Below are 22,937 nucleotides of genomic sequence, written 5' to 3'. Positions count from 1 at the left end.
TGTGCTCATATTTGCACAAGTGAAAATGAGTAGTCGTTCGATCGGGAAAGCACATACGTGGGCGAACTGTCGTGCTTTCTTGGTTTTTATGGAATTTCGTTACAGCTGGGATTTTCGGTTTGGAGTTAGCTATGCTTGTTCGCAAAATCACAATTGATGTTTCATGGTTAATCAGCTTTACCATTCGTTGTTTAACATGTTAAACGGAGCTCTCTGAATTTAATAGATGTCAAAAAGAGACAAAATAAATAATCGCCGCGTCAAAGTTCGCAGAAGCAATAAACCATAAAATTTGGCTTGTAAACGTGCCACATTTCCCTGCACAGACGGGGGTATAAAACGCTTTTGAAGCAGTGAAACTTTGTTGAAATTGCACCTCCTTGACGAGACTGGCCGTTGTCTGAAATTGCAGACAATTGACATGGCCTTCAGAGTTAAACGTACAACAAGACCAACAAAACCTGGGCCCTAAAGCAAACTATTGCCGGGAGCGCGGCCTAACCACGCATGGATAACCCAGAAAACTTGTCCTTTTCTATTTTTTCCCCTGACGCCCTCGGTGCCATGCTTTGAGTGTGCCGGCAGTTTATCGGGCAGGACATGACTGTAGACTGAGGAGGCTGATAGTCAGTTCAGTTCAGTTCAGTTCGAGGGACGAAAACATCGCAGGAATTGTACGTACGAAAAAAAAGCGAACGTCGAAGGATTGAAACGCCAAAAATAAAAATAAAAATGGGCGAATTGAAAAAAAAAAAAAACAGAAGGAAAAGCGAGGTAAGCGAAATTGATTCATTGTATGATTGTAGTGTAAAACGCGATAAGGCGATGAGGCGCGCCGCAGTGCAGGGCTACGGAATAATTTTGAGCACCTGGGGATCTTTAACGTGCGCCTAAATCTCGTACACACGGGCGTTTTGCTTTTCGCCTCCATCAGAAAAGCGGCCGCCGCGGCCGGGAATCGAACCCGCGTCCGGTAAACGACATACATAAATAAAAGACATCGAATGATAAAAATGCAAAAAAATGAAAATGAGGTCAAGTGTATTGAGAAGGAAAAGCCTGGAAAACGGAAGAAAAAATGAAACGCATCGAATTGAAGATTAAAAAAAGAAAAAAAAAACAGAACACGCGTATTGAAAAAAGAAAAAGGCAAAGCCTGGTAAGAAAAAAAAAAAGATTCAAGGCTAAAAATTGCCAGGAATGTAGTCGGGAGCAGCCGCACTCTGGTCTTGTCTCGCGACTGCCAGTAACTCCGTGTCGACCTTGCAACCATGATTACGTGCATCGTACGGAGCGTCGCTGTCACGCCGAAAGACGTTCGCGCCCGTGACCCCTTCCCTTCACCTTCTCGTGTGAACGCAGGCGCCGACAACGGGGACGCGACGCACGATTCTCGCCGTCACGCGGGATGTTTCCGTTACGTCGCCGTGCAAAGGAACACGAGATGCGGCCCCGCAGAGGACACACACGAGGCGGCACGACCCCGCCGCAGGGCTCCTCCCAAACCATGTCTAATCAGCCTGCTCTAACCGCTCAAAAACAAAACCCCTTGAGGGCTCAAAACTGAAAGAACGACGGAAACATCATCCTGAGGTGACAGGGGAAAAAGAATAAAGCAAAGCCCGAACGAAAACGTAATAAAATAATGGGTCTACACACACGGTCGCCAATTGATCTGAATTTTGTAGGTTTAACGCTCCTAACGTACTCCTGGTCCATGAGGCACGCCGGGCTGCAGATTAATTTTGACCGGCTGGGGATCTTCAAATCGACACACAGGCGTCTTCGCTTCGCACGGTTGTTCCCTCTACGGGAGCAGGTATAGAGGTTCACCGAAAGGCAGTTGGTCGAACGTTCGCGTAGGGCAGGGCCTGAGACCAGCATGAACATTTCTTACACGCATGTACGACCGCACGCGCACGGCCACTGCGGGTGGAAACTATAACCGGGGCCAGCACCGTTGTCTGGCATTACACTCTGTTTGAGTGTGAATACAGTCCCCCCCCCCTCCTCCTCCTCCCCCCCCACCTGAACTCGCCCTTTGACACTTAACTCTACCAAGAGACCCTTTTACGCACGTTTTATTTTATACTCATAACTGAAACATTGATGTAACATTCGAGCTGTGCTCCGTAACAAGTTATTTTCAGCCCGTTCATGTAACGACGTATTTTCTGCCTCGGGCGAGTATGGCGGGGGAACGATTAGGACAGCGTAAAGAAATGAGCTGTGGATGCTCGAAGCTACTGCTTACAAATCAGATAAATTGTACGCCTACTGGTCCTCGCATTAATATTAATCAGCAATAAGCGTCAAACGAATGCGCACAGGTAATTTATTTTGTCTACTTATCTATTGCGCCTCTTTTGCCGAGCGTAAAGTATGAAAGGTAAAGGGAGTGTATGCCGTCTAGACAGCGCTGTCGAAATCTTCGAGCAGGATTTGCGTTACGCAAAAGGGCAGCGACAACTCTACACCTAAAGCTGGTCGCAGCAGCCGCCAAAATAGGTGCCGTAGGGGCCATTTAAATAGCACTTTCGATGCCATTCATTTTAACAATAAATTTATACTTGAGTCCCGTAGTTCGAAAAAGAAGTTGGCCGTCTAGGAACAAAAATAAAGAAAAAAAAAACCGTCGCATGACGCAATGGAAACATTTTCGCTCAGATCTTTTTGTGTCCCAAAAGAAAGGAAAGCGTAAAGAACAAAACCACTCAAAATAGCGAACAATACCAAGCGTCATCTTTTTTTTTCTTAATTGCTATATTTCAGTACAAAACAAGCACCATCAAACAAAAAAACTGCAACGATAAAACTGCTAGTCATCACCTTGCCAGCAGAAAAACGATTAAAATTGTTTGAGGTTGGTCAGTGTTTCCATCACAGGCAGACACTCTGGAGGCTCAGGCTGAGCCCTCCACACTTCAGTAATAATACGCATTGAATCACCGAAATATTCTCTCGACCATTTAGCGTCAACGCCCCTATGGCGTATGGCATTGCGGGATTTCCAAATTACATGTAGGACCAGGACCAACACTAACTCGTAGGGTACTTCGTCACTCTCAATCGGTAAAAACGTAATGCCGTGAGCGTCCAGGGGGAAATCTTTTTTGAGCGTCCGCTGAAGCACGTCCCCAAAAGAAGACCCCGTCCCAGCAGTCCAAAAACACGTGTTCTACAATCTCAGGTTTTCTGCACGGGTAGCAGTCCACCCCCCCCCCCCCCCCCCCCGGCAAAAACGTGCCCTTTTCCTTCTGCCACGTTTTCACATCAAGGACGCCCGAGTGAAGTTTAAAAAAAAACACGTCTTAACCCATGGGCCAATCGCCATACGTTTCACACGCTTAAGCACATTCTGTCCTGGCCCTACATGGTACAGCGATCTATACAATGGAACGGGAAGTACGGAATCAACGAGGTCATTATACAATCTTTTACGCGTCACACTAGATAAGTACTCTAGCGTGAAGCGTGTTCCAAAAGCATGGTGACTTGTACCACCTCACGGAAGTAGCCTTTCGTTGCGCCAAAAGAAAAAAAGAAGCTGACGTTACATCAAAATCAGGAAGCGCTCTGGCCAACTTCACCTGACACACAGTGCGCAAAAAGGGGTCCTTCACATCCCGAAGAAACAAAAAACGCAATACCAAGCGTCATCGCTGAAGTAATAGGCCGTGACTGGTGTGTATAAGGTTCAGCAATTTCGTCTTCAGGACATCGGCGCTGCAGAGCGCCGGAGCGTTTTGCATTTCTATAGGATAAAGGGAAGATCTAGAGAGCTCGAAGGTGTATTTCCGAACGCCTGCTTACACACATGTACTTTGCTGCTGCCATCTGATGACGAACAACACACAGGTGGGAAAACTGTTTCGTCTCGTTCTGTGACGTCGGCAACCGCTTATAATAGCACACCAGAGCAGAGACCGAAATTTGTAAGCGCCTAAAGGGACTCTGAAACCCTTCCCGTAAACGCTTTCACTCTTTCCTTCGCATCTGGAAGCACTGCGAAAGCTTTAGTTATCGGCCGCTTGGACCGGCACTGCGAGATTTGTTCGTCGCAGCAGATATGCCTTCTGTTCGTGCTTTGCTTTTGCGCCTTTCTTTTAGGAGCGAAGCCCCTTAGGGGCTCAGGCTGTCGGCGTCTCACGTCGTCGTAATGTCAAGTATTCACGGTACTAAAACACCAGTACACTTGTTTTTCAACGCCTCGCGCTACAACGTAACGCGTACTAAAAGAACAACACATTGGGACACTCGTTTTCCGACGCCTCGCACTAGAACGCTTCGTGCTTCAAAGACACGAGACTTACAGCAAAGCCGTATACCTCTACCCACAATGGTTACATCTCCTTGGGCAAACACGCCAAGGTGCCAAAACATACTTATACACTGCATGCTTTCCCCTCCCCAGGTTTCACATTAGTGGAGACGGCCCGAGATTTTTTAAAGTGGCTATCGAATGTGTTCGTTGCTGCATCTCAATGAACGGCGGTCAATAGCCGCTACAGCGCTGTAAAGACGTAATTCCAGCCGTCGACGAACTCAAAGACCGAAAAAAAGAGAGAAAAAAATCTTCGGACCAAGTTTTTAAATTATGTGATGGGCATAGAGCAGTAATTTTTGGTCTGAGTTACGGTACTTTTTCTACGCCCTAATCTATGTACTGGACTACGCGACGCAAACATTTGATTTCGAAAAAAGTTAAAAAAAGTGTTGCAGGATCCCTTTAAAGCAAGCAGCCATTTCCGCCCGTTCCCTCCAAAGTAAAAAAAAAAAGAAAACAATGGTCATGTACGCCACAAATTAAGGTAAGGTCCCAGCGATATCTGTTATGGTAATGAGCGCAATTGTATCTTGTGTTCCAGACGGAAACAGGCGCTCACTCGCGTTGCCCGAACCGCCGACGTTGTTGTGCAGAAGCTACTTGAAGCATTGAAGGTCATCAAGAACGCACCAAGATGCCGCTAATGACGCCGACCGGAATCAGCGGAATGCCCCGCATAGCGTTCCGGGCCAGCAGTCTAACGACGCCGCTTCTTCTCGAAGTCCCACGGACGTATCACAACATTACAGCGAAGTTATCACTCACATTACCGACTTGCAGCTCGTCGCCGTTCAAGCTACTAGTGTTCCTTGAAAAAAATGCCCGTATTTTGCTAGCTCTATAGACCCGCTGCACCGGACAGAGGCCGCTGCGAGCGCAGTACTTTTCCTACTAAACTGTAGCGCACGTTAGGGCATCGGTAAAAGAGTGGCGATTCCTCGACCCGATGTCACCCACTGCATGCAGCATGCCGTGCGACGATCTATGGGGATGACACTGAGACACGGTGTAAAGAAAGACGACCGTGATGAAGGCATCGGTTCCTTCCTGCCATTTGTATTATCTGCGATCTGAATGGTCGGCTACAATATCAACAGCTAACGTATTTTCGTCTGTGCCACTTAAACTGTTCGTTCTTCTCTGCCTTGTTATCAGGGCGTCACCTTAGTTGCCTTCTTTGTGTGGGCGCCCGTGCGTGACTAGTGATAATCCCGGCTGTTGCTGTCTAGGACGGGGCGCCGACACTTACGTAATATGAAGGCTACGAACCGAATCCGTGATATGCGTGGCATCTTTCCTACAAGAACTGACCCCTCAAACCACAAGGATATAGAAAACGGCGCTGCTGCTTGTGAGGCAAACATCAGCGCAACGTGCCTACACATGACGCCTTGTGCAACCGGCACAGAAATGTAAAAGCGACGGTGGGCTCTTTCTTTTTATGTAGCGCGAGAGATCACCTAAACCCGCCCCCCCCCCCCCCCCCCAAATCTCATTGCGAATCGCAGTAGCACCATGTCAATGAACGTGACTGGCTGGGAGGAGGCGGTGAGAAGATCAGAGTTACTGGATATATACCCGTTGCGAAACTCCCCGTAGGCCCCGTATATCAGAAGTCGGTCCGCAGTTAGCCCCCTGCGCTGGCGCAAACATGGGGAAAAATTAGCGAGCCTTTCGTCTGTCGGCAGAAAATCGAAGTAGTACTCAAGTGCTTGCGGCTGCTGCCGTAAGTCATAAAAAGAAAAAAAAAACAAACAAAAAAAAACGCATAAATCAATATTACGCAAGTTACGCATTAAATTTAAGTAGCAAGCTTGATTTTATTAAGTTGCGCTATTAAGTAAATGAAAAGTACAGTTTTAAATGCGGAGCATTTCTTAGGCTCGCCTTGTCCTGCGTCGTTGATGGCGGCGCCGTCCACACGCTCACTGCGCATGCGCAACTCTCCTCCTTACACCCACAGCTCCGCGATACTACACTATAAAAAAAGAAATAGTTAGCGGCGCCCGGTTTCGATCCCACGACTCTCTGGCCGCAACGGGAGGTACGCGGTGCTCTTCCCATTACGCTACAAATCCGGGACAGGAGCAAGTGCTACGAACGCGCCTTATGTCCTTGACTCATTCAAACTACGTCAAGAAGCTACTGATACAACGAAGGCACGCGAAGCTGAACGTCAACGGAAACGACGAACTGAAAACTTTAGAGGGGGATGCTGAATTTCCCGTGGGAAAGCTGTGGCGGGAAGCGCCACGCGCCTTGCAGCTCAACCAGCCCCGTCCGCAGCCCCTCTGATGCTGATTGTGGCAGGCTGCCCCTAGGGATTGGCCAACCAATAGGTTCGCGTTCAACCACCGTCGTCATCTTCCCGTAGGGGAACCGCCGAAGAAGAAGAAGAAGAGCGAGAAGACAAAGCTGCGAAGAGGAGGGCGTGTACATTGCTCTCAGCCGGTGCACCAATGTCAACAACCTTTACCTCCCCAAAGCTGACGGAGACTACCGATTCTACCACAGAGACAACATCTACAAGAACATGATGGACGAGTTTCGGCGCCTCGAGAACCACCGCCTACTCACCGTAACACAACAGCACTTGCGTGCCTTTGCCGCCGGTGTGGACCCGGACGCGGAATTCCCTCTGGCGCTAGTTAAAACCAGATCACTCAACATAACGGCAACACAATGGAACCACGCGGAACCGCCACGATGCTTCGCATCCTCATCAGGGTTCCCCACGGGAAGATGGCGTAATTTTTTTTTATCCCGTAGTCACGCCGGTACACTATCCCCTCAGCTTCCACGAGGCAGGGGGCTCATGCCGCCCGGATTCTGAAGCGGATCATTAGAATACTACAGCGCAAAGAACGGGAACGAAGACAAGAAAGACGACGGGACCAGTCTTTCTTCGTCTTGTCTTCGTTCCCGTTCTTTGCGCTACAGTATTCTAATGATGTCCTACCAACTAGCCCAACAGTACTCTGAAGCGGAGTTTCGCGACTGGTCAAGTGAAGCCAAGTCAAGTCAAATCAAGTTTATTCGACATCAAAATACCGATAAGAATGAAGAACTCTGCAAGAAGATAACACCATGACGAGAGGTGAACGGCAACAGCAAGCTGTCCCCGGACATTTTGATGACGTCACATGTCAAGTGAGTAGCAGTATTCGCACCAGTCCCGTAAGAGCTGCCCCGCGACGGAAATTTGCTTCGCCACAGCATCAGTGCCTTCAAGGCGGTGCACCCTTTACAGGGTACGCTTGCCCAAGGTCACGTACGGGATAGCATTGCCAAGCCACCGGGAGCAACCGTTCTCGGGGCTGCGTTGGTCTGCGTTTAAAAGAGTCCTTCCTAATAGAAAAAGCTTCCTGTATACCGGTAATGTCTGTCTTAAAGCCAGTGAGACAAATATTTGGTGATCACAAATTCTTTTTTCAATTACTTACGTCGGCCCATGTACGGCCGTCGATCCTATGCCCAACATATGAGATTTAATGTCGTATTAAAATCAACCTGCAATTACTTACGACGGCCCATGTACGGCCGTCGATCCTAAACCCAAATCTTTCCAACAATTATTACACAAATATCGCAGGTTGATTTTAATACGACATTAAATCCCATATGTTCAACTATTTGAGCTTTTTTCCGAATGACCGGAAATACGTCCCTGAAGTCTATGTGCATAAGTCATCCCTATATCGAATAATATACAGTCGGGCAACACATGAATGTTATTCATAAGGCTATTGAAAAAAAATGGACGTCATCCCTCCCTGTGAAAGTGGATGTCCAGCGCAGCCGTTGTAAATCTCACTACACATGCTGATGGAGGAGGGCATGAAATGTTCTCCTCGTTGTATCGGCAGGCTCGTCGCTTGCACTCGGCTTCTCTGGCGGCAAATGCTGGGTCCTGACGCATGCGCTCGACGTCTTGGGCGACAACTGCTGGGTGATAGCGCTCCAATGACGTCAAACCCCCTCCCTTTTCGAGAGTAACTGCAAACGTAATCTTCACCAGAGCACATGGGGGGGGGGGGGTCCTTATCATCCATCCCGCGGTTTCAATGCTTGTTTTTTTTTATTTACACGAATACTGAGCTCTATGGTGCCCGCCTGATTAGCCGGACTCATGCGCTCGGTGTCCTGGAGAGAACTGCTGGGTACTGCCTGGGTTTTCGGCTTACGACACAAAAATTTCCGACCAACAAGCGGCTGTAAACGAAAACAACCATCGAAAGATTGCCCGTTTTCTCGAGGAATTACGCAATGTTCCCTGTCATGGGCTATTCAAGAGGTTCGGATAGGTTTTCGTCCCTACCATCGACTTCGCGGAAAACAAACAAACAAACAAACAAAAAGCCCTTCTGCGTTTGCTGAAGGATACGAGTTTACACGAACGACTGTAGTGCATAAAACTGGACTAGTGCGCGTGCGTTCCCGCTTCTATCCCTTCTTTTTCGCTTAACATCTCTTTTATGCCCTGAACCCCACTCTCCCAGATAGGGTAACCTCCCCGCCCTTCCAACCGTTTTTCTCCTCCCCTTCTTCAGTGAACCTGCCGCCGTAATTTGCGACGTGTTGCGTCGCAGTGACGACGACAGCTAAGGACGACGCTGTACGACTTTACATCAATGCAACTTCCCCTACGAATTGCAATCGGTGACGCACTTTTAAATCTTCCAAAGGCACTCCGAAGGAAGCTTCGCTCGAGCTCGAAATCCGTTTTCGAGCTCTTATAACCGTGGTGTGGGCCACGGCTCGCGCCTGACTGACTATTCGAGTGTTACAGTTTTCTTTAGAGCGAACTCTGTGTCCGGGAGCTCGTCGGGGATTTCGCTTCGAAGTTCGCCAACACTTGCGCGCCCCGTGTGGGCGACGTCTTAATCGATATCGGTTTTATCGACGCAATCGATCAAAAAGCTAAATTTAAACTATTCTCGTCCCTTTCGGCGCCAGACTGCAGTCGATAAACTTTTCTTTATCCATAAAACGCGGTAATTTGCTAGCCTGAAAGTTTTCAAAATACGGCGTTAAAAAGAAACAAAAAGTCGAATAAAAGAAATCCTGGACCATCTTCACTAACATGAAACCTGGGGAGGGGCGAAGCATGCAGTGTATAAGTGTATTCTTGGCGCCTTGACATTTTCGCACAAGGAGGTGAAACTATTGCTAGGTAGAGGTACACAGCTTTGCTGTAGAAGTCTCTCGTCTTTGAAGCACGAAGCTCTCCAGGACGAGGCGTAAACAGTGTCCCGGCGTTTTAGTATCGTGACTCACAAGGCGAACGACGATTACGACGACGATGACAGGAGACGCCAACAGCCCCAGCGAAGCCCTTAAAAGAGCATAATAAGCAGTGTCTAATAATCCCTACAAAGATGTTATTGTGCACGCCTTAGCGTATACGTTTCCATATGTACACGTTTATAGTTGTAAGGTCACGTATTCCTACGGTCGGTAGCGCAGTGCTAAATGAAGGGCCATTTAAATGTTATCGAGTTCAAGACAATAGGGTTCCGACGGGAGTGACAGGGCGTGACGCACGGCTGAACGTGCGCCTCCTGTGAAGAGGAGGCGGGTTAACGCAGCCGGCGATGGCGAGCGACGTCAAGCGATGCCGCCAGGAACCGGAGGAGGAAGGCAGTGAAGAGGGGGAGGATGCTTGCGCAGTGCACACGCACGACGTCGGCACAAGTAACGGCGACATTACAACACAAGCCCCGGCAATAATGGTCGCCGTGGGGAGCTTTCGCTCGCGGCGGGGGCGGGTGCGTCACCCGCTGTGCCTGCACCGCGCTTCGCTGGCTCCTCGGCATTATTGTACGGCCAACGGTGCGTGCGCCTGGTCACGCGCTGACCTCTTTATACGTCACCTTACGGCTGCGGCCGAAAGCTGCACGACTGTAGCGACAACAATGCGCGTCAATGCACCCGGCGGGCCGTTCAAATCGCGCCCACGGTGCCGCTACTCGCTGGCCCATTAAACGCGACAGAGTTTCCTTCGGACGTCATAGAAAACTATGCCTGCCTATCCGCCCGTCCGTCCGTCTGTCGGATCGCTCGAAAAGTTAAGCGCACTTTCAGAAAATAAAGCCCGGGACAACTGTGGCGTCTGCATGCGATCTTAATAAGGGGCAGACGGATGACGTGCTGCCGTCTTGTTCATGCCCGTCCTGACCCATCATTTTATTTGCGTGTGGACCAACTTGGCAAGCAGAGTGATCGATTTTCGGAAATAAATCAAACACAAAAAAAGGGAAAAGCCAAGTGGATAACATCGCTGCAGAACCGCCCTTTATTGGAATTTAGTTGACTTGTATCTTACAAATAAATCTGCGGCTACATGAGTGCGTCTGTGCGTATCTTTGTCTGCACGTGTGTGTGTGTGCGTGTGTGTGTGCTTGTGTATGCAGAAAGTAATTGGCACGACATACTATTATTGCAGAACTTGTCACCATTGACGGATGTCAGTTTTGTTGGGAGAGGAAAATAATTCAAGTATTATCCATTCCTTCAAACACCAAAACAGTTCTATTAGACAAACAACGCTGGAGTAAGAGGCATAATAGCGGCGACCGTATATACTATCGTGCCCTATATACAAAAATTCTCTCCAGAAAAGTGAGTTTTATTCGGGTTTCAACTGGTCCCCGGAAATTCTCACCCCCCTTACATGGCGACGGCAGGGCAGGCGATGAATTCGAATACAGTTATTTTCTTCCAAACAAAGCACTCCATCAAGCGCAGTGCCGCACACGGCGCTTCTCTCTCCGCTACCGCAGCAACGCCGCGTGACGTGTGCGGAACGATACTCAAAGCAACAATTATTTCTTTTGCGTCTGGTCCGACAAAACGCCGGAAATTAAATTCTTCCCCACAGAACTGGCAATGCGGAGGTCCATGCACTTCGTTTCACGGCGGACGGGTTCTGGCAAATCAACTATCTCATTGGTGCTAACAGAAGCAACAACTACAAACCATACGGCAATAAACAAGAGGGGCAAAAGAGCGAGTCCCTGCGGAATGCCGAGCCTAGGGCCATCGTTGTCCCTGATTGGGAAGGCCGGGCGCGCGTGTTGAGAGATCAGACGAGGGGTGACGTTAATTACACGGAGTATGCGGGAACCGCACTCGGACGCACCGTTCCCTCCCTCCGCCCTTGTTCGAGTGCAGAATCACTGAAAAGGGCGGCGGACGCGAATATATGCGGCCGACGAGCCGGACGACGCTTCTGGCAGATGGCAGACGTATCGATTGCTCGCCCCAACAGCCACGCCAGGCAGTCGCGTTGGAAGCGAGCTACTACCGCTGCACCGGCGACGCCACTCAGACAGAGGCCAGCGCGGCGCCAGCCAGAAAAGCGCCGGAAGCAGGCCCAAAAAAAAAAAAAAGCGAGACAGAAGGCGGACGGAGGCGGAGACAGGAGAAATAAAAGAACGAACGGGACGATTCCTGGGTCGTTAACCGCGCACTGCTGCTGCTGGTCAGGAAAAGGACTTGAGACGACAACCGCCAGAACGCAAACGAAGATTCCTAAGCTATAGGCCCCGATAAGCGGTCGCGCTCATTACGGAATCAGCTGGTAACGTTATGGATGCCCCACAAAGGACCATTCGTTTTGCCGAGAGCAGGCTTGCTTTTTTTGAATGCTGAATGCAATGAACTCGCGTTCGACTGAGGGCATTTTGGTTTTTATTATATTGAAAGTTTGCATCCGCATGAAATGCAGTGAACCTATTGCGGACGAAAGATATTCAGCTGTCTCAAAATTTTGCCCCGAATATTCATGCGGCTATGTCTGGGGACTCAATAATATATGGAAAAAAGGAAGCTTTATCAAGAAGGAATTGCACAAGGACGGGAAAGGACACAGGAATAAGCTGGGAGAAATAATAACGTCATCGAATGTATGCATCCGACCGAATATAAGGCTCACGGGGAGGAGGTTAGCGTCTGGTGATGCCTCCTGCACGGCCAGATCCACTCCTCGTACCAAGGACCACAATCCAGGGAGGGTTTAACACTTAGCTCAGAAAGGGGTAAGACCCCTCAAGGTGTCCATTGTCAGGCGTAAAGATCTCTTTGCAATCTTCGCAGGTCGTGTCGGTGAGGAGCCGCTAGAACGGGCTGAGTGAGAAGTATGAGATCCTGCCGCTGTAGCGTCGGGTTCGGTCGTTTAGCGACGGATCACTGCCAGCCGCATTGTCGCCCTTCGCATGCGAACTTCTGATGTTATGTGCAGCCCGGAGTTGCGCCACAATGCGAACGACGACGGCAGATACAATGGCAAAGCCTGGACCGGGTCGAAAAAAAAAAAAAAAACACACAGCCTGCTCGCGATAGCCTCGGTGGCACAAGGTCGAAAGGCCAACACAGCTTGAAAGTTTAGGAAGCGCCACTGTCGGCCGGTGGCGCCTGCAATGCCCACCTGAGCCTTGGTTGGAACTCCTGGGTGCGGGGCCTCCAGGCTGGCCACGGTTAAAAGAAGCCTCGCTCGCCTGCTCGTAGTCACACTTATGGACAATATGTTCAACATGTGCAGGTATTCAAAGCACGGTGCTGGTGGCCTGGAGGGTCGACTGGAATGAACGCGCGATGTGGTAGACCAAAGTGTGCTTGCGTAACGGTCCGATGAGTGCCCGCGGAGTGCCAGCGCTGTTTGATGAAAAGTGGACGCGGTAATAACCAGCTTCGAAGTTGCCCACGCTGAACATTGCGCAATAGTTAGTAGGATGCTGTCGTAAACAGCACTGAGCTGGAGGAGTGGTCGAATACAGGTGGTAAGTGCGCACTGACTCTTTTAGGAGCGAAGCCGCTTAAGGGCTGGAGCTGTTGGCGTCTTCTGTCGTCGTCATAATCGTCGTATCATGTAGTCACGACACTAAAACAGCGGGCAACTCGTTTACTCCTCGCGCTAGAACGCAACGCGATCTAAAAAACCACCGGGACACCCGTTTACGCCTCGAGGTAGAGAGCTTCGTGCTTGAAAGACAAGAGACTTTTACAGCAAAGCTGTGTACCTCTACCCTCCAACGGTTTATTCTCCGTGGCTAAAAGCGCCACGGCGCCAAGAATACACTTATCTTCACGCTTCGCCCCTCCCCAGGTTTCACGTTAGTGGAGACGGCCCGGCATCTTTTAAATGCATAGCATTTTAGTATCTCACAATGTCACGCGGCGTTGGCGTGCCTTGTCGTAGTCCGCATGCGCGCCTTGTCGTAGTCCGCAGGCGCGCCTTGTCGTAGTCCGCAGCCAGGCCACTACACTATGAAAGAAATAACAGTTTCCGGCGCCCGGTTTCGAGCCCATGACGCCGCGGGCGGAACGCAAGGTGCCCGGCGCACTACCGACCGAGCCACGAAACCGACACAGATTTCGATGCACCGAACGCGCCTTATATCCTTCACTCATTTCTCGTTTGTTTCGAAAGCGCCACAAGTTGTCCCGCGCCTTCAAAAGATGGCGACACGGGTCCCGCGATCGAGAGATACGACTTGCCGGCGCACCCCCTCGGAAATGCTGTGCATTTGATCGTGCCCCTCGCGAGGGGTTTGGATTGGAAAACATTTAATGAGCATAAAAGTGGGTGGCTTTCTCAGTCCAGATGGGGGATGTCTTTTTTTGCTTGTTGGCCAATGTTAGGCCCATCGCTGGTTCCTGCTGAAATTGTATGAATGCCCACCTGCTATGGTCTCGCCCGAGACTGGCCGTATTGAAAATAAATAAATAATTAAAATAAGTAACAAGTTGCTTGGAGAAATGTATCAATATGACTACCTTGGTTGGACCGGTGATCAGTGCTGGTCCCAAACAAGAGGAAGAAATCCGGCTCAGAACGAGTAATAGCTGTGGTGCACTCGGTCAGCATTCTAAAGTGTCGAGAAGTGGGTCACCTTTGTTATAAAAAGGATCATATTCAATCAATGCATATTTTGTGGGACTTTTATGGCACAAACTTATGAACAGACCCCCCCACCAAAAAAAAAAAAAAGCTTTCGTCCACCCTACAAAGGAAGAATAGAGGCACTCTTAACAACAAAAGAGCCCTAGATCAGGGAAGAAATTCCAGTAAAAGTCATTAAGCTCAGAGTACGATAAATTTGTCTTGGGCTGAGCTTGTAACCCAACGTAAGTGCAACCACTGGGCGAGCAGGGGGCAGGGGAACAGGTAGGATAAGGCCGTGAACTCGGGAGAGAGACTAAATAAAAAGGTCGATGGCCAAAAATGGACTGGACCAGCGCACGAAAGGAAAGGTTGAAGTTTACTGGAGGGGCCTTCATCTTGATAGGCGCATATTATATGTATGCCCGGTTCTACATTCGCGTCTGATTGTGTTTGCTGGGTGTATTCGAGCCACGGTGATTCATGGCGGGATTTATAAACTGCCGCCTTCGCTATCAATAATCGAGCTTATTTTTTTTTCTTGTGGCTAGCCGTAGATGAGAATGCGGCGACTCTCGCGTCGGGTTGCCGAGGGGCTCGGACACAAAAAGTCGACGTATGTGCACCCTTCGGAGTTCCATGCCTCCAGTATCCCTGCTGAGCAGGACGAGCATCGCGCTTTCTCGTCCGAGCTGCCGGACGTTGCTGCGTTACAAGGGCGTCCTCTCACGATCGGATGTGCCCTTGGATGACCTAGACGCCGGGAAAGATCTTTTCGTACTACACGTTGTTGAAACAGCCGCGGGGGCTCAGTGGCTAAGGCATTGTGCTGCTGAGCCCAAGGACGCGGGTTCGAACCTGGCTGCGGTGGCTACTTTTCTGATGGAGGCGAAAAGCGAGAACTCCCATGTGGCGACTATTAGGCGCACGTTAAAGATCCCCAGCTGGTCAAAATTAATCCGAAACCCTCTTCTACGGCGCTGCTCATATCCCAGGTGTAGCTTTGGTGCGTTAAACCCCTAAATCTGAACCAGTATACAGCCACAGAAGACGTGGCTGGCTACCCCTTGCTTTTATGTATTCCACTAAAATCCAGAATTCTTTTTCAACCAATTCCGCGTTCACTCAGAGCTTGCCTTAAATACTCAATTACAAATATGCGAGTAGAACCTAAAAGCCGCTCGCCACGTTAACGCGGTGTCGAAGAATTCCGTGTCATTCCCCAGCTATCATTAATTATGACAGCGAGCTTCAAAATATCAAAAAATAAATATCTTCGCGCTCTACGACGTAGACTGACTTTTTTTTAAAGTTTCAGCCAAGCTCTTTGATTAAAGGGCTGACGACCGTTCGGCCAACATAACGATGAGCCGAAGGGCGCAGCACAAGATATATTGTAGCCCAAAGGACTCTCGACAGCGAGGTTTAACGCTGCACCAGTCGTACAAAAAAAAAAAAAAAAAAGAAAAGAAGAAAAAAAGAAAAAGTGATGACGAGTAGGTGTGGGAAGAAGCGACAGATTTCGCTGCGGGCAACTCGGCAAAGGGTTGAAAAACAAACACGAAGAGAGGCCGACGCAACGCGCGCCTCGTCACGCCGCCAGGAATTCTTGGCAGGAGACCTGGACGCTCGTTACCCAACGGATGCTCTTCCCATAGCGCCTGCAGCTTCCGTTTCCCCGCGCTTTGAGCAACGACGAGGAATTCCGAGCAAGAAACCCAGTCCAGCACACTTCGGCAGCGTCCCAGACCCCGCCGTCGGAAGCGTTTCCGGGTTTTGCGCCGGGGCATGTGCGGAGGTGTCAGAGTAAGTGCGACAATCGGTACGAGCTATGGGGCGAGCACTGGGCAGGTTTCTCAATTAGCCATAGATTAAGCCTTCATTGGATAGGTTGGTACAAGGTATACTATTCGCTTTCTTTTCAGGAGCGAAGCCCCTTATGAGCTGGGGCTGTTGGCGTGTCCTGTCGTCGTCGTAATCGTCGTCTCATGTAGCCAGGGTACTGAAATACTGTGAAACCCCGGGACACTCGTTTACGGCACGCGCTAGAGAGCTTCGTGCTTCAGTGGCAAGATACTTTTACAGCGAAGTTGTATACCTGTGTACCCCAACGGTTTCATTTCCGTGGGCAAAAACGCCAAGGCGCCAAGGATACACCAAGACACGGCATGCTTCGCTCCTCCCCAGGTTTCATGTTAGTGGAGAGTACCCGGGATTTTCTCTTCTCAGAGAGCAAGGCGTAGTGATTAAGAGCGTCATGTAATGCGGTATGCAGTGTATTTGATTGATTGAGGGGTTTAACGCGCCGACGCAACGGAGGCGATGAGGCGCGCCGTAGTAGAGGGCTCCGGATTAATTTTGACCACCTGGGGATCTTTATCGTGCGCCGAAATCTCGTACACACGGGCGTTTTTGCTTTTCGCCTCCATCATAAAAGCGGCCGCCGCGGCCGGGAATCGAAGGTATGCAGTGTAGTACCGGATAAGGCGTGGGATTGGTTCTGCACAGTCTCCTCTTCAGAATCGACCCGTTCTCACTGACTTTCTCATACATGCAAAGAAAGATAACTTCATTTTGAAGCCTTCAGGTTTCAAAAGGCTTCCTCACAAAGCCTTTCCTCTGAGTTAACCAAGGTGTGTTGCAGTGTATTAATTGTTCTTGCGCTTGCTTGCAATGTATTCGCGTGTCGTTAAAGTTTGTATTCCTTGCGTAGTCGTGGGTGTCTGTGAGTGCACCGGAATCATGGTATGGTGACTTTCTTGCACATTATAAACAATTTGCAACTACTACTGCTATTGCTACTAATATTATTTTTGGTACCACTATCATAGTCATCATAATCGTCATCATCCCCATCATGGTGCCTAATGTGCAGTAATGTTGAAAACGTGAGTGACTTTCTTCCCAGAGGAAACGGAAGTATACCTGGCTTACGTCAAATACCAGTTTGTACAGTATTTCTGGCGGATCAAGAAAGAAAGGTGCGGCTCCCTGCCCAGATGTAATGCCATGTGCCTCCTAATTATTATTTTAGATCAACGCGCGCACAGAAACACGCAAAATCAACGACAAAAAAAGAGAGCAAAGTCCCGTTAATTCTAATTATTCTGATATCTCAGGTGCAGCTTTCCGGTTCATCGCAGTTCCTTCAGTAGTGGTTACTCTGTAGTTATTCAGCGGAATGCGAAATATTTTCCCACAGCTGATATTGGGGGCCGAAGCGTGCTTTGTGCGCGGTTTCTAGATTAGAACGCTGCGCGACCAAGATCCAGAGCCATAGAAGCTATCCCATAGAAATGCATGGGGAGACAATTTTTTTTACAGCGAATCATACAAGAAACATCCAGAGGTCTGGAAAGTATCTTTAGAGTTTCTATGTCCAAGTCGACTCCTTGCTGCAAGATATCACTTTCTTGCAATGGTTTTGCCACATACCTGAGGGGTAGGAATTTTGAACGAGAAAGGCGGGGGTGAAAAACTGAGTAAATCGGTACAGTTTTTATAGGAGCCACGAAGACAAAATACAAGTTGGGTTTATTAGAATGACTGCTTATTCCCGATAACAATGATACCAATATCATCGCAATCTTCGAATAAATAACGGAGATATTAAAGAAAACGTGTGAAGCAGTCGCGACCCCCTAGCCAGTTTCCCGCAACTTTTCTATGACGTCACAGAACCTTGTTTGTGCGATTGGCGGCCGCCTAACTCACCTGTCACGACGACACATGACTGGACGTCTGTAATGGGGTCTCTAGTTCCATTTGACCGCATCACTTGAATGCTAACGTGCAGTTAACGCACTGAAAATTATGTTTTATTGTTGGCCCGTATGACGTCATTCTTGCTCATAACACGTCACTGTGGCGCAAAATTTTAAAGTTTTTAAATAGTTCTTGCTTTTTTTCGCTAAAAAAACATCTTTTGTGGCGGTAATGGAGCTGAGTGAGATACTGAATCCTAGTTCTTTCAAATTAAAGGAAGTTGTATTTTCTCTTCATGGCTCCTTTAAGTAAGCGGGGTATTCAACACTAGGCGGGTAAGGTCCAGCATTACAAAAACTTAAGCAACTCTAGCAACCGCGCCAATAAACAACTTTATTTTACCTAAAACGGGAGCACAGCCCGGAACATCGTTATGTAGGAAGAACAATATTAAATACTAGGCGTTGACAAATCGGAGTAAACGATTGCTATTGGGTAGAACGTGAATTGCAATTGTAAACCCACACACCACTTCGTTCTAAATTGCTGCGACGGTTGCCGTGTTTCGGCAGACAAAGTTGGTTTACGAAATACCACTAAAGAAACTGTATGTGCTTCTAAACTGAGCGCAACCAAACGCAATAACACACGGCAGGTAGGCGGAAGTGGGACGGGGAATTGTGTGGCGGGAGATTTTCATCGTTACATGCGCCGCTCTCCCTAAGGCCTTGACAGTGTTTGCCATTTCACGACTACCCTGAATATCAGCTTCTCAGCTATTTTTGAAATTCACTTTTCCAGAAATAAAAATCCCCATCTTCAAACTGAATTCGGGTGCATACCTCAGAATTATATCCTTCAGAGGTTCCGCAGAAGGTGCACTTGAGTGATCCGGTGCCCGCCCAGAAAGCCTCTCGAAATAAAGAGCCGGTAAATGTAGACATAATATGTAGACCAGACGACAGGTTCAGGATTAAAAAGAAAACTTCAAGTTAACTCGACGTCTGAGTAAACCTAGTTTGTGGTAACAAGAGTCTACGGTACTTGTTAAAAATCCACCGTTTTTTATCGATCATATGCCGTTTTTCATATCGCTGTCTTGAATGATTAGTTACCTATACACAATCAGTTGGGAGGTTCAATGGTCGCCTGCGTTTCTTTTTATTTTTTGCTAGCGTACGGTGAGCGGCTGAAAGATGAAAATTTTCTCGACGAGATGGAGGTTAGCGCTGCATTTAACAATCCTTAAGCAGAAGAAATTAACGCCGAGATATTCTGTGGAACGTCCATTGCTGGAAGGCAACCAGGGCGGCATCGAAGTAGAAAAGGTGGAACTAGGCGGCGGTGTAGCACGGTTACAGAGGTTGCAGGGACTGAAAAGGATGACGATGCGGGTTTCATTGCCTCTAACTACTGAGCCTTGACTTTGTCACCCTACACGTACAGTGTGAGCGCATAATAATAATAATAATAATAATAATAATAATGCGCGCAATCTTCAGCATTGGCTTACACAAGAATCTCAATAGCATCACAGGCTATATCGACTAACCCAAGTTAGCATTTTTGAATGTTTTCGAACTGAAAAAAAGACCATATGACATAAATCTTCCGCTTTTAGGAAATGGAATTTGTTTTGTATGCCCTCAAAATGGTAATCATTCAGGTATCGTTTCTTTTTTTTTGACGTACGGTTACTAATCAACGCCAGCTGAACAATAGCAAGTGGCTCGATAAACAACTTAGATGTCGTGTTTGGAAATGGGCTCTCACCGGCGCCATACAACAACCTCGATACTTCAACGTACAAAGTGGGGTCAACGGCCTCGGCAAACAAACAACATCCGTGACTACCCCTCAAGACATGAGCGGCACGGCTTCAGCGACCTTCGAGTAAGCGTTTCAAATGCCTAGCGCCTTTGTATTCATTGGCTTACCTCCTATTTCACCGACAACTTGTGACAATTACTTTTAATAAATACATTTTGTATTCCGCAGCCTTCGCGCCGATAATTTTAACCCAGTGAAGCTTACTCAAATGTCTCGGCCAGGTTACTAATCGCAAACCCAATCACTGAAACAAAAAAAAAAAAAAAAAAAAAGAAAAGGAAAGACCACACTTTTGTTGAGATTTGCGGAGAGCCTAAAGCGGTACGGCGTCGCAGGTTTGACGAGGACAGCTACTTCACGCCGCTATGTTTAGCCAGTGTGTCCTTGGAACAATCGGAGCATAACGGAGACAGAGACGCCCAGCGGCCCGGAAGCACTCGTCCCAACACCTGCTCTCGCTGACATATTGACCTTTCAGTGCCGTTTGGGGGGAGAGATAACAGTGTCGCGGCTTTCCGCAGCGGACGCATCATTCAGTGACGTCGTCTGGCTCGATTACGCCATCGTCCGCGTCCTGTTTTTGCCCGTTTTAGCTCTTCAGCCACCGCAGCGGCCAACGCGCGTGCGAAAAGAAAAAAAAAAGAACCCCATAAAACTCGAGCGGCGAAAGTCAAAACAAAAAAGGCGCTCCGGCGAACATTAGGTGTAGCGGAAGCAATAGAGCGTGCACGCTTCACAGAGCGGACGGTCTAATAAGAAAAAACGGCGACGGATGGCGAAAAAAAAAAAAAAAAAAAACAAAAAAGCGGCGACAGTGTTATCGACACAAAAAACAAAAGCGAGGACAACAAGAGAGAACAATGACTACGCGACAGGCCGAATAGAGCGAACGGCGCAACGGCGGGTTCGCGGGAGTGCCGATGAAAGAAGTGGCCCGAGTCACGCACGGAGGTCCCTGAGCAAGCGCTTCGCCGCGCACCACGCGTGTAGTGCGGAGAAGAGCGCCCTTCTTCCCTTCCCGCTTCGCTTCGCCGGCGTCTGAATGAGATGGGGGAAAAGGGAGTGGCCAGACCATGGCAGCGGCCAGCATCCGACGCTGAGAGTGGCGGCGCTGGGGGGCCAGAAGATTAAGGTAGATCGGAGCCGCAGTTTCGTACGGCGGTGAAGCCAATTCATCCTTTATTTTGTTGTTTTGCGAACGTGTTTCTCGTCTTCGGTGATGGAGAGGAGGCCGAGCAGCGCATTACCGACAACCGCCCAAACGCGCCGCTACCGGGAAACGGGGAAGCGATAGGGAGCTAGCGGATTAGGTGAAAAAGGTAGCAGGAAAAGGGAATCGCTGAGCAGATGAAGGGAAAACCATTTTTTCCCGAGAGCCATCCGCGGGGATTTTCATAAAACTCCGTAATGGCATGGGGCCTTCGGGAACGGCCACTGATTCTTTATTTTTCTTGTGACATATATTTCCCGCAGAAACCTGGTTCAAATTGCGAGCTCGCGCTATCGAGAAGCCCAACCGACTTACGGGAATTTCGTAAATGAGGTCTTTGGTATGCCATAGTTTCAAAACATTGATCTCTACCAATTTCGTTAAAAAAATATATTACGTTTTTTTCCCGCTATGATCTATTTTGAGATACAGTACGGAAGTTACCGAGGACCAGTGTTTTTTAGGTTCGATAGAGAGAGCAAGCAACACAGAACATGGCGTTGCATCAGCGGTTTTGTAATGAATGAAGTCGCGTGGAATGGCGAAGGCGTGCCAACATTCCACACTGCAGTTCGTGTCACCGGTCGCGTACGACGGCAGGTGCGCTTCGATGAATCAACGTGCCGCGCACTGCAGACTACCGGCGTCAAAGCGACACGCAAGTGTTAGTGCGCTGCGCACGCTGTTGGGTTAGGCCTGGTTAAGTCGATCGCGGAAGCCAGGACGCCGGGTCACTTGGGGCCGGAGCCCAATACGGCCTGCATCGACGAATTGTCGCGCCCCCTCAGATTTTATTTCGCTTTTCCTTTTTGTCTCGATTCGCGGTATCTATACTACAACAGTCGTCTTGCATCTGGGCCGCGCAGCACTCGGGAATAAAGCGCGCCGTGGAATAAAAAGAAATACGACAACACAGTCGCCTTCCCCCTCACATTCGCTCTCTCCCCCCAAAATGGGAACAGCCAGTCTGGAGATTTCGCCAGGCCTTACTGACCTCCTTGTACACGCCAGATAAATTAAAAAAAAAGAAAGACGTAAGAGAGGTATTTCAGAGTTGCTGAATGAAGACTGACATGAACGAATTTTTGAAATGGTGCGGATATTGCGATGTAGTCTTGGGATAAGGAAATTCGCGAGGTCAAACAAACAAACAAAAAAAAAACAGATGTAAAACGCAACAAAAATAATTATTTTAATTCAGCCTTGAGTGAGAAAAAAATATTTCGGTATCGCATTAGACGCCCTATTTTTTTTTTTCGTCCGGAACTACTGAGCGTAATAACGTTTGGGTACGACGAAAGAAAAACCAGCAAAGAGGCGAAGTTTCCTCCAGTTCGACCACTCGTAAGGCATTCACGGCACAACAAGCGGCGTATGCTGATGATGTTTGGAGCCTCGGTAACTGCGAAGCAGACGACATGATTCGATTGCCCGGCTCCTCCGCGCGAGCGAGAGAAGTGTCAGAAGAGAACGGAGAGCGGAGTTGCAGACGGGCCCGGCCGCGGATACACCTTCGGAGCCGGCTGCTGGAGTAAACAACCGGCGGCTGGCGAGAGCTTACCTTTGGCGACGCGCTGCAGAATGGCCTCCTTGTGCTCGGGAGTCCAGGGCGGGTTGAGGACCAGCAAGAGATAACCGCCGCCGCCCATGGCAGCAGCGCCAGTCGCCGGGAGCAGCGCCGGGGATGGTGTCAAGCCAGCGGCGGAAAGGGTAATGGCGGCCGCCTCCGACCTGCAGTGCCAGGGCTCCGGCCACGTGACATGTCACGTGACGCTCCGCGGCGCCTCCAAGCCGTCGTCATGGAGACGCGCCCGGCCGCCATGACGCCGCTGACGCCGGCGTCTGACAGCGCGTCGCCGGCTGCTGCCGACGAACGGTAAATTTAGCAGCGGCAGCAGCGACGCTGTTGCTCTTGGGACAAATGCTGGGAATCTAGGCGGCTGGCTTGAGAAGAAAGCGAAAGATGAATTGGATTGTCCCGG

General features: G+C 49.2%; 1 protein-coding gene across 1 annotated transcript in view; it reads right to left on the bottom strand.

Moving 5' to 3' along the window:
• Positions 1-22,696, bottom strand: part of LOC144172297 (uncharacterized) — a 175,785-nt gene extending 153,089 nt beyond the window's left edge. The window contains exon 1 of the mRNA XM_077701049.1: positions 22,517-22,696. Within this exon, the coding sequence (XP_077557175.1) occupies positions 22,517-22,604 (88 nt within the window). The 5' untranslated portion in view covers positions 22,605-22,696. The remainder of the gene's footprint in view (positions 1-22,516) is intronic.
• Between the last annotated feature and the right edge of the window lie 241 nt (positions 22,697-22,937).

The sequence above is a fragment of the Haemaphysalis longicornis genome, unplaced genomic scaffold (genome assembly GCF_048455015.1).
Source record: "Haemaphysalis longicornis isolate Haplotype H1 unplaced genomic scaffold, Haemaphysalis longicornis Haplotype H1 scaffold_20, whole genome shotgun sequence".
Classification (NCBI taxonomy): domain Eukaryota; kingdom Metazoa; phylum Arthropoda; class Arachnida; order Ixodida; family Ixodidae; genus Haemaphysalis; species Haemaphysalis longicornis.
Note: the sequence above shows the minus strand (reverse complement) of the source record. Positions and strands in the feature narration are given on the sequence as shown.